General features: G+C 39.4%; 1 protein-coding gene across 1 annotated transcript in view; it reads left to right on the top strand.

Moving 5' to 3' along the window:
- FREM2 (FRAS1 related extracellular matrix 2) overlaps positions 1-12,128 on the top strand; it is a 158,457-nt gene that overhangs the window by 130,537 nt on the left and 15,792 nt on the right. The window contains exons 16-18 of the mRNA XM_002691799.6: positions 996-1,327; positions 9,351-9,543; positions 11,338-11,442. Of these exons, the coding sequence (XP_002691845.2) occupies positions 996-1,327; positions 9,351-9,543; positions 11,338-11,442 (630 nt within the window). The remainder of the gene's footprint in view (positions 1-995; positions 1,328-9,350; positions 9,544-11,337; positions 11,443-12,128) is intronic.

The raw sequence follows: 12,128 nt of genomic DNA, 5'->3' as shown, positions 1-12,128 counted from the left end.
TGCTATCTGTCTGCCCAGTTTTATTTTTTCTGACAATTTCAGTGTTTAAAATTAGGTAAGTGTCATACATGTCACAACACAATGAAACAAAGCTTTGGTTGATGTGGTTTTACAAAATGGCATAGTGTGCCTTCAAAACTCTTGAACTTAGACTTACATTAAAGCACATGATATCTCAGTCCCTGCCTTCAACATCTATTTGCTTTTTCATAGCAAGAATCTCATAAATCTCTGCCAATATTTATTGCAACAACTAAGACATTTCTTAGGCATTAAAATAAGATAAAAATACCCCTAACAATGTTAAATTCTGTGTTCATTTTCTCTGGATAGCGAAGTGCAGCCAGAATTTCTGAGTCAGTAACTTTATCCACACTTTAGGAACATTTCCCAATGTACAGAAGACAGTTTCATATTCTATTCCTCTTAATTCACTTTATATCTAAAGTATATAAACATTAATTCTATTAGTTGGTACATTAGTTATAGTTTAAGTAGCTAATGGACAGGAAGCTTTAGGCAATATTAGGCAATATTATATATATCTGCTGCTGCTAAGTCACTTCAGTCGTGTCTGACTCTGTGCGACCCCATAGATGGCAGCCCACCAGGTTCCTCCATCCCCGGGATTCTCCAGGCAAGAACACTGGAGTGGGTTGCCATTTCCTTCTCCAATACATGAAAGTGAAAAGTGAAAGTGAAGTCGCTCAGTCGTGTCCGACTCTTAGCGACCCCATGGACTGCAGCCCACCAGGCTCCTCTGTCCCTGGGATTTTCCAGGCAAGAATACTGGAGTGGGGTGCCATTGCCTTCTCCAGGGGATCTTCCCAACCCAGGGACTGAACCCTGGTTTCCTGCATTGCAGGCAATTCTTTACCATCTGAACTGTCACTGCTCACTTAGCTTTTCAAGAGATAAAGAGATTATAAAGCAAGTGTTCAAAGCCCTTTGCTGTTGGTGAAAATGGTAACAGTGATTATCACAATTCCTTGTAGGCATGCTCCCTGTAATCTCTACCAAAGAGCTTTCCAACTTTGAGCTCACACTCAGCCCTGATGGTACCCGTGTTGGAAACCACAAGTGCTCCAACCTCTTGGATTACACCGAAGTAAAGACCCACCACGGTTTCTTGACTGATGCTACCAAAAATCCAGAAATAATTGGAGAGACTTATCCTTACCAGTACAGCTCATCTATCAGAGGCTCCAATACCTTACGCTTCTACCGAAACCTGAACCTAGAGGCCTGCTTATGGGAGTTTGTTAGCTACTACGACATGTCCGAGCTGCTCACTGACTGTGGAGGGACCATTGGAACCGATGGACAGGTATGGACATTTAACATCTGAGCTTTGGTCACTGGACAAACCGGTTGGACAGAAGTCCCAGCTTCTGTTTTCCATCTTGGTGATGGAGGTTACTGGGCACAAGAAAGAGTAGGTGATTGGCACGAGTGCTATAAAAATCCATGTCTATTTCTAGAAATCTATGTCTTTTTTTAAGCAATGGGTCAGTAGCATTATCTTTGGATTGAAAGGACACCATATAACTATGCTGTAAGCTCCAAATCTACTCTGATATTATAAAACTGCAAATACTAATTTCTCTTCGAAGTATACATTTGCATTTTTTGTGTTGTGTTCCAGATGCCTGGGATGTATCATGAACCATCTAAAGTAAGGATTTAGTCCTCAAAGTCAGTCCAGTTTTTCTCCCTCCTTACTTTCTTCTTTACCTACCATCTATCTTTCTCTCCTTCTGCCTCCATTGTGCCTCCTTTATCTTTCTAGTTTTCTCCCCTTTTCTTCCTTATTTGGTTCATCACTAACATAGTCCATCACTAACATAGTCAAAAGTATTTTCATTTAAAGCTTACTGTTATTTCTACTCTACAATTACTTATTCCTCTTCATACTACACAGGCAGACATTTATACATAAAAATAGACACACATACACACACTCCACCCCCCATCACCACCACCATCAGCAGCAAAGTTGTTATTAAAATGGTGGTGAAGCAAGGTCTTCATTAGCAGTTATAACAGAGAATCTAAAATATATAGGGTGTAGCTTAGATTTGAAATGAGTATTTTAATTAAAACTCTTGCTCCGTCCTACCGGGCTGAACAAAAGTTTATATAAGTAGGCTTATACATTAAACTAGGGCTTCCCAGGTGGCGCTAGTGGTAAAGACCCTGCCTGCTAATGCAGTAGATGTAAGAAATGTGGGTTCAATCCCTGGGTCCGGAAGATCCCCTGGAAGAGGCACAGCAACCCACTCCAGTATTCTTGACTGAAGAATCCCATGGACAAAGGAGCCTAGCAGGCTTAGCACACATGCATACATTAAAGTGTCAAATGGTATCCAGAATAATCTTGTCTTTCAAAATTTAACCATGAGTCTATATTTCTTTCTGTGCTATATTCCTGTGATGTTAAAATATAAGAAAACTAGTAGTAAGGGGAATGTAGATCATAACTGTGGGTTTACCCCCAGAGCAAAGCTGTAAACCTGGAGCAGTTCTGCTGGCGTTGATGTCGAATGGCCATGTATTTTATGTCTGGGATCTATTGGACTCCAAGGATGTGAGACTTTATCTCTACATCCTCTAAAAGCAACAAATGTCCAGAAACTTGCTTGAATTACTAAAAATCCCAAGTAAGAACACCAACAGGAAGACAGTATAGAAGGGTGTAAAGAGCCTGCATATTGATATTTAGCAAATGCAGACCTAAAGTTGGCTCTGACATTTTCTAGCTCCGTCTTCTTGGGCAGGTTACTTAAACCCTCATAAGTGTTACCTCTTCAAGTCGCTCTTTGCCACCTGGAAGAAACATGAAAGAAACAAAGTCCTATCCCCAGAATAAAGACTCACGTTGACACATCTATATCAGCCTTTTTCTTTAGAGGACAAGTATCTCCAGTCTTTTGATTGTCCCTTACAGAGCCTGTTTTTGATGCATTATTAAATCATTCCTGTGTTCTGTCTGGATGCTCTTCTCTCTGGATCTTGCCAGAGTCATGGGCTCTACTGGCATAAACACAATGGGACATAGTAATAGGATTCCACTGTTGTTCTGGTTCTTGTTTTTTAAAAAGCTTTTCGTACCATGGAGCTTCTCTGTAGATCTTATCGAGTCTATGGTCACTTTTTAGTCTCAAGAATGTTTTCTATCTTCTCTGCAAAATGGCAGTACTTTTCTATCTTTTATGCATGCAGTCCAGACAGGCTTCCCTCCTGAAAAGCCTGCAGTTACCCTGGCTCAGTCACGTCAGTTGTGTCCGACTCTTTGGGACGCCATGGAGTGTAGCCCGCCAGGCTCCTCTGTTCATGGGATTTTCCCAGCAAGAATACCGGAGTGGGTTGTCATTTCGTACTCCAGGATCTTCCTAAGCCGTGGATCGACCCTGCATCTCCTGCATTGTAGGCGGATTCTTTACCAACTGAGCCATCAGGGAAGACAATAATAGTATAGCTAACATCTGTTTAATGCTTACCTTATACCTGTCATCATGTCTAAGTACCTTACGTTTTTCCACTAAATCTGCCCTCACAAAAACACTATGAGACAAATATGATTTTTTTTCCCTTTTTGGAGATGCTGAAGCAAAGAGAATTCAAATAACTCATCCCAATTCAATTTGTTTGTAAGCCTCTGCTCTTAACCACATCATGATACTTATCTGGACATTTATTTGAGTGAGTTCAGTGTCATTTAGTTGGGTGAACATGAGGAATGGTTATGGTCACAGATGAAATTGCAAGAAAGACAAACTTTGTTCTCCGTTCCTTAAACAAGAACAGAAATAAGCCCGGGTCTGTTTGTCTTCTGCCAATACCGCATCTCCCTGGCCAAGCAGCAAATAGATGTGCCTTTCTCTCTTCTAGTCCTTTTCTAGACTTGCCAACTTAGATCAAGGTAATCACTATGCAAACCAATTTTACTAAGTGGTAATTGCTTCTGCCAAGAACAACATGATGAAGGACCGATTTTTATCTTTCATGTTCTTAGTAGCAAGAGCTACTGCCTGGAAATATTGCCAGGTCTCTGCATTTTTCTCTGTGACTAAAAAGCTGTTTTGTAGCACACTTTTAAAGGTTTCTGGTTTGTCTAACCTCCCAGCTTCAAGTTATTTAACTTACAAGACAGAGTTGCCAAACTGAAAGAATCACATGAAATATCCAAGATAGTTCTCTGTTAACAGCAAATGAAGTTTTATTAAGTTTTATTCAGTTTGATTACAACTAGTTTTAGCTAATATTAAGACTTGTTCTGCTTTTTCTGTCTTATTCATTGTGGCTCAACAGTAAAAAAAAAATCCGCCTGCAATGCAGGAGATGTGGGTTCAGTCGCTGGGTCAGGAAGATCAACTAGAGTAAGTTATGGCAACCCACACCAGTATTCTTGCCTGAAAAATCCAATGGACAGAGGAGCCTAGCAGGCTACAATATAAAGGGTTGCAAAAAGACACAGCTGAGCACACACGCACACAAGACTGGTTCTGCATTTTCTATCTAATTTATTGCCACTTATTCATTAAAGAAATATTGAATAAGCACCTACTCTGTGCCAGGGTCTGTATGGGTACCCGGTGAGGACATCAAACACAGACGTTAAACTCCCTCCAAGTCGAGTTACAGGAGTTAAATACTCACTCTTATAAAAGTTAACAATTTACTTTCCAACAAAAAGAAATTTGGAATTTCTCTAATGATAGTCAATGCTAAAATCCCTCTTAATAGTTAGTTTCTAAAATGTAAAAGCAGATTCAGCAGGAAGAGAGAAATAGAGATAAATTGAAAATTATTCTGCTCCATCGTTTTGTGTGACCTCGTTTATGAATAAACTTTTAAATTGTTTGGGTGAAACAATGAAAAACACTAGTGATGCAAAATAGTCATTAAAGTTGAACTAAATTTTTAAACTGTTGGATTCTTTTGGAGACTTTCTCTTGTAAACGACTTCTCTTAAGACTAAAAGATCTCAGTTCATTCCACCTTTCACAGCCTGGTCAGCAGCATTGAAAGGTCAGAGGTTTAACTCTCACCTTATTAGCAACAGATAACATTATTCAAGGAGAATGAACAAGTTGCAGAAATTCAACTTCAATCACATGAAATGGCAGTTTACTCATGAAAAGACATAATATAATTCTGGAAAAGTATGCATGTTTTTTCTTAGTTGTTTTGATCAGTGGAATACTTTTCCTTTAAAAAAAAACAAAAACTGTTTGATTTAGAAACATACACCCCTGAGGCTAGAATCTACTTTAGAAGTCATCTCTTTCCATCCCATTATTTTCCACTTAGCACACCAATTTACTCTTAAAAAAAAAAATTGTAAGCCACTCTAAATCATTTTGTGAGAAATAGCAAGAAGAATCCAAAATGTATAAATTTCATGAAGTACATTGCTTCCTATGTTGTCAAGCTTGTCAATATGTTTAGTGATGTAGGTTTTTTTGTTAGTGAAAGTAAGGATAGTTCTATGGAAAGCTGGGAAACCAAAAGTTTACAAAAGAACTCACTCCTTATCCACAATCACTGTACACAGGCATATTTTCTAGTCTCTTTTCAATATGTATATGCATTTTAATAGTAACGGCATATTATTTATACTCTTTGGTTATGGCTTTTTAATTTAACATATTATAATCCTTTTCCTCCTTGACAAGGAAAATTCGTCCCAGACATGATTTTTTCTATGGTTTTAGATTTTACTAACTTATTGGCTGTTCCGGGTTGTTGTCGCTGTGCGGGCTTTTCTCTAGTTGCAGCGAGCAGGGCTCCTCCCTCGCTGCGGAGCACAGGCTCCAGAGCGTGCAGGCTGCAGTAGTTGTGGCACGCTGGCTTAGTTGCTCCGCAGCATGTGGGGTCTTTCTGGGCCAGGGATTGAACTCGTGTCTCCTGCATTGGCAGGCAGATTCTTTACTGAGTCCCCAGGGAAGCCCTTATGTTTATTTGTGTATTTTCAGCTGCACTGGGTCTTCATTGCGGCGCACAGGCTTTCTCTTGTTGCAGCGAATGGGGGCGACTCTCTAGTTGCAGTGTGTGGGCTTCTCACTGCAGTGGCTTCTGTTGTTGCAGAGCACAGGCTCCAGGGTGCACAGGCTCAGTAGTTGTGGTGCGTGGGCTTAGCTGCCCTGTGGCATGTGGAATCTTCCTGAACCAGAAATCGAACCCGTGTCACTTGCATTGGCAGGCTGATTCTTAACTACCAGATCACCAAGGGAGTCCTTCATAAACATGATTTTTGGTTACTACTTGATCTTTCATATTAAAAAGCAGAGACATTACTTTGTCAACAAAGGTCCGTCTAGTCAAGGCCACAGTTTTTCCAGTGGTCACGTATGGATGTGAGACTTGGACTATAAAGAAAGCTGAGCACCAAAGAATTGTTGCTTTTGAAGACTCTTGAGAGTCCCTTGGACTGCAAGGAGATCCAACCAGTCCATCCTAAAGGAGATCAGTCCTGGGTGTTCATTGGAAGGACTGAAGTTGAAGTTGAAACTCCAATACTTTGGCCACCTGATGTGAAACGCTGACTCATTGGAAAAGACCCTGATGCTGGAAAAGATTGAGGGCGGGAGGAGAAGAGATGACAGAGGATGAGATGGTTGGATGGCATCACCGACTCAATGGACATGAGTTTGGGTGGACTCTGGGAGTTGGTGATGGACAGGGAGGCCTGGCGTGCTGCGGTTCATGGGGTCACAAAGAGTCAGACACGACTGAGCGACTGAACTGAACTGAACTTGATCTTTCACCTTGTTGGCATGCCATCATAATTATTTAACCATTCTTCTATTATTGGTCATTTAGATTATTTCTGATTCTACTATTGTAATGTCCTATAGAGTTGTCCTAAAGAATTTGTGGACTAGTATTGACTCCTCCTTGTTTCAAGGTCCCTCATTCATCTCTGATACCACAGTTGTTCAGAAAGGCGTCTAATGGGACAGATGCCAAGATCTCCGTCCAAGTGTTCCTGGATGTGTAGACTGCTATTACTCAAGAGACCTTGGCTAAGAGTTCTGACTTGTTCAAACAATGTCCTCCACTGAGTAGCTAAGTACACACTTTATTGAGACTTCAAGCTATTGAGATCTATGAGCTGTTCTTACACATTCACACACACCACCATCTTGATGATATAGACATGTGTCTGTCAACAAAAGCAGCAACAGAAAAAAAATCTCAACCAGTGGGAAATCCTCAAGTAAGATTCTAACAACTCTGGCTCAGTTTCCTTTGACATAAGCACAAGTCACATATCCCACACAGAATATCATGGCTATCACATATCCCACATAGAGTATCATGACTATTGATACATGACTGTCAAATATTTTTAAATGATTGTTGTTTTCAATGTGTGCTCTAATTAAAAGACCTCAGGTAGAAGAGTTTAATCTGTGCTGTCCAATATGGCAGTCATTAGCCATGTGTAGCCATTGAGCATTCAGAATGGGGTTAGTCCAAAATGGGATGTGCTGTGCATGTAAAATTCATACCAGGTTTCAAAGACTTGGCGCAAAAATAATAATAATAATTTAAAATATTACATTAAAATTATGTTTATTGATGGCATATTAAAATGTATGTGTGATGTACTGGATTAAGAAAATTAACTGCTCATTCACATGATATTTAGAAGTTAAATGAATGCATTGCATTCTTCATTTTTATAGGAATGAACAGGTAAATGACCTGAATGATCTACCTAGTTCCATTTAGGTTCCAATTCCTTTAGACAGAGATTCTAAGCTGAGAAGAAGATGCAATAAGATGCTGATTCCACATCCAGAAACAATTAAACTCTAGTTTACCAGTGAAATCAAATGAAATCAAGAAGAAATAGTAAGGGAGCTGTACACCAAGTAACTTGTCCCTAGGACATCAATGTTAGTTTTCTCCAAAATAGCACACTTGGTAACATTTGATGGATAGTGTGTAATGTAGGCAAAATTATTCTTTTAGTTTAATTGGGAATCCATGTCTGCAGCCTATTTTTTAATGAGTGTTTATTAAAATCACAGGATGAAAGAGTCATCTTAATTACTCGTGGTATATGGATTAGCAATCACTCTCCATTGCACTGTCAGGGTGTTAAAACTGCACTTCAAGATCAATTTCTCAATGACTGCAAGAATAGCAAGTCCTAGAAAATGCTATCTTAAAAGACCTCGACGTAAAGCCCCTCTTCTGCTGACTACCTTAGAAGATAATGGGGAGTATTAGCTACTACACAGCTGAGAATCAAATAATCCACAGCTTGGTGGATGGTTTTCTTTTATTTATTTTTGATTGTGCTTGGTCTTGGTTCCTGGTCAGGCTTTCTTTAGTTACAATGCAAGGGCTTCTCGTTGAGGTGGCTCTTCTTGTTGTGAAGCACAGACTGTAGGGCACAGGCTCCATAGTTTTGGTGCACGGGCTTAGTTACTCCACAGCAAGTGGGATCTTTTCTTTCTGGATCAGGGATCGAACCTGTGTCCCCTGCATTGGCAGGTGGATTCTTTACCATGAGGGAAGCCCCAGATGGTTTTCATTTGATACATTTTTGTTCGTGATTCAGGTGGTCATTTTGTGATTTGAGGAGTTTACTTTTAACTCCATGAAAACATGATAAATGAGAGTTTATCATGTTTTTAATTATTCAGTAACTCACATGTGTGATTCCTATTGCCAGCTCAACATAGAAGGAGAAATAGATATATCAGAAAACCTGACTCAAACTTGTGAGCAGTATGATCTGACCTAAGCCCATTTCCTCATGTATAAGAAGAAGATAGTTGTCTTTGCCCTGCTATTCTTCAGGGCTATTCTGAGAATTAAGGATGATAACCTTTGGTAGGTGATCATAAGACAACGCTCAGCTTTGGAATATAATCAAGTGTGAAAGAGTAGAACAAGCATGGGCCAAAGACTGGTATTTGTTACTGGCAGGGCTACTCCAGGAGGACGTGGGAAATTTCTGTTGGGAAATTTGCTTTATTTCTTTCAGTCTTAACTCTCCTGTCTCTATCCTTCACCCCTCTATCCATTCATTCAGTCATTCACACATACCTATAAATACAATTATGGGAGAGAATGAAAATATTGAGTAGCTTTATTTGGGAACCCAACACAATGTCAGTGGTAGGCGCTCAGTACATAATTATTTATCCTCCATGACCCCAATCCAAAATTAAGTGAGGGGGCAGTAGTGTTGTCAATGCTCTCATTTCTTTTCCTCGATGATTAACTCAAAATCTTCAGATAAGTGAAAGGAGAAAATGGCTTGTACAAAATTAAGTGTGTTTAATTAACCCCAGATGGTGCTGATAGACATAATTGTATTGTTTTAGGTCCTAAACCTCGTGCAGTCCTACGTGACTCTCCGAGTCCCTCTGTACGTCTCCTATGTGTTCCACTCCCCCGCTGGGGTCGGAGGCTGGCAGCATTTTGACTTGAAGTCCGAACTCCGTCTGACATTCGTGTATGACACTGCCATCTTGTGGACCGATGGAATTGGCAGCCCCCCAGAAGCTGAACTCCAAGGTGAGTTAACAGAAACTTGGAAAATTAACATTTTTCTTACCTGTATGAATGACTTAAGTGACATTTTTACTGCAGCTAAAAATAAGAGAAGCAACTTTCAATAATTTTACTGTTATTGTTCATACTTTAAAATAATTTCATTTTGTCATGGAAAAATCTATTTTAACTAAATTATATCAATGCCTTAAATTTTTGCATTTGTGACTATTAAATATAATGTCCATTTAAGGTAATTAATCGCTCATGCGGTACTCAACACAATCTATCTCTCCCTCTAGATTTTAGATAATGGATGGAGGAAGTTCCAATTGAAAGAAAAGAAAGAATTCAGAGAAAAACTTCCACATTTTTGTTTCTGAAAGTGAGAGAGGCATTTTAAAGCCTAGTATAAATTGTGTCCCAGATTCTATTTCTGGGTTTACAGCTAACTAGCTGTGTGATCTCAAACATATTGCTTAATCTCTGGCACTCAACTTCTTATGAAAGATAGACTAGACTTCTAATATTCTTTCAGTTTAAAAATTCTATTATTTTGTAATACTTAAGCTGAATGCCTTGGAAGAGTGGTGGTGTGAGCCACTAACTGTTGGGCCCCAAAATCATTTGCCCCAAATAATAACTTAGTTTCAATCTCAGTGTCAGAACCATAATTCAAAGTCCATAAGCATAAAGTAAATTACTCCATTGGTAGAATTAATGCTGTTTCTTTTCAAGCACATACTGCTGTTCTGGTTCCTTGCATGTCTGACCATCATGACCTTTTATGAGCCAGAGAGAAAATACTGTTGATATTTTTTCAAAAATCTCAAAATCTATTATCTTAAAGAGATTCAGTTCAGTTCAGTTCAGTCGCTCAGTCATGTCCGACTCTGCGACCCCATGAATCGCAGCATGCCAAGCCTCCCTGTCCATTACCAACTCCCGGAGTTCACTGAGACTCACATCCATCGAGTCAGTGATGCCATCCAGCCATCTCATCCTCTGTTGTCCCCTTCTCCTCTTGCCCCCAATCCCTCCCAGCATCAGAGTCTTTTCCAATGAGTCAACTCTTCGCATGAGGTGGCCAAAGTACTGTAGTCTCAGCTTTAGCATCATTCCTTCCAAAGAAATCCCAGGGCTGATTTCCTTCAGAATGGACTGGCTTTAAGATTACCTTAAGGCTATGTGAAAGGTAATATGATCACCCTGAACAAACCTTTTAGATCCCTGCAAATGTTTTAATCCCATATCTTGCCTTAGAAATGTATATTTAAGTGAATCTTACTGCAGATTCATCGCTCAGTTCTCAGCTTCCACATAAGAATCTCAGGTTACCTTCTTATACCTGGAGCCAACTTTGATCAACTTGCTAAATTTCTTAGGAAGCCTTTGGAGTTTTCATCAAGCCTATAACATTTGGAATTATTCTGGAGAACAAAAACCTGTTTCCACCTACATGTGCAGATCTTCAAAGTCTGACCAGTTCATTCTGTCTCTCATTTACAGTTTAATTTATGTAGACCAAAGCTTCAAAAATACTTTGGCCTATTGTCGTCAATCCATATATTTCATATGGACCTCACTCGTATGACCTAATTCTATTTTGCCTGCCTGCCAGACAATTCTTCTTGTTAGAAAAGCAGAACAAAATAAGAATACTTCTGTCTCTCTGATCACTTAGAATTTTTCTGATAATACCCTTTGGCTAGAATACTTAAACATGAGATGAATCTGAATTTGGCTTTGGAAGAAACTCCATACGTTTGGAGCTGCTGGTCACCAATATTTCCACTCCTGTGAATCGTCCCATCCTAGGTTCTCTCTACCCAACCAGCATGCGCATCGGTGAAGAGGGGCGTTTGGTCGTGAACTTCAAGACAGAGGCTCAGTTCCATGGCTTGTTTGTGCTGTCACATCCTGGTAAGCCCCATTACCCACAAACAGCCACTCTGCAGACAAAAAAAGAAGATAGGTTTTCCATATTTGCATGTGTTTCCACATGCTTACCTATGAGCTTTGAAGCCCTTAATTTCAAATGAATTGTGTATGTGCGAGTATCTACATGAGGGCTTGATCACTGTTCAGCTATATGTCTCATAAACTACAAAATCATCACTGTAGACTTCTAGAGGAAATACCAAAAGATTAAAGTTAATTTAAACGAAAATTCTATCGGGAGTTCCCTAGTGGTCAAGATCCAACATTTTCACTTCCGTGGCCCAGGTTCAATCCCTAGTCAAGGAATAGAGATCACAAGCCACGTGGTATGGCCAAAAAAATAAATTAATTAAACAAAAGAAATAAAAGAAAAATCTACCAAGTTAATTAAGAGGAATTTTCCTTTAGATAGAGAGCATAGCTATAACATTCCCATTCTCTACTTTAAATGCATTGTTCAGAAATTTGACCATTTATTCAGCAAGCACAGCTCTTTTCCAGGTATTGTAAGAGACCGTTATAATGGTGTCAGAAGTAGCATTTCTCTATGATACCTAGTTTCAGACATGTTAACTTTCTAAAGTATTAGCTACGTAATTTTACTAATTTGGCAGATTGTGCTATACATATCAATAATGTGGCAGTCACTAATGTCCTATGTTTAAGCT

This window comes from Bos taurus, chromosome 12 (assembly GCF_002263795.3).
Source record: "Bos taurus isolate L1 Dominette 01449 registration number 42190680 breed Hereford chromosome 12, ARS-UCD2.0, whole genome shotgun sequence".
NCBI lineage: Eukaryota > Metazoa > Chordata > Mammalia > Artiodactyla > Bovidae > Bos > Bos taurus.
The sequence above is the reverse complement of the archived record's forward strand: the minus strand, read 5'-3'. Positions and strand labels throughout refer to the sequence as shown.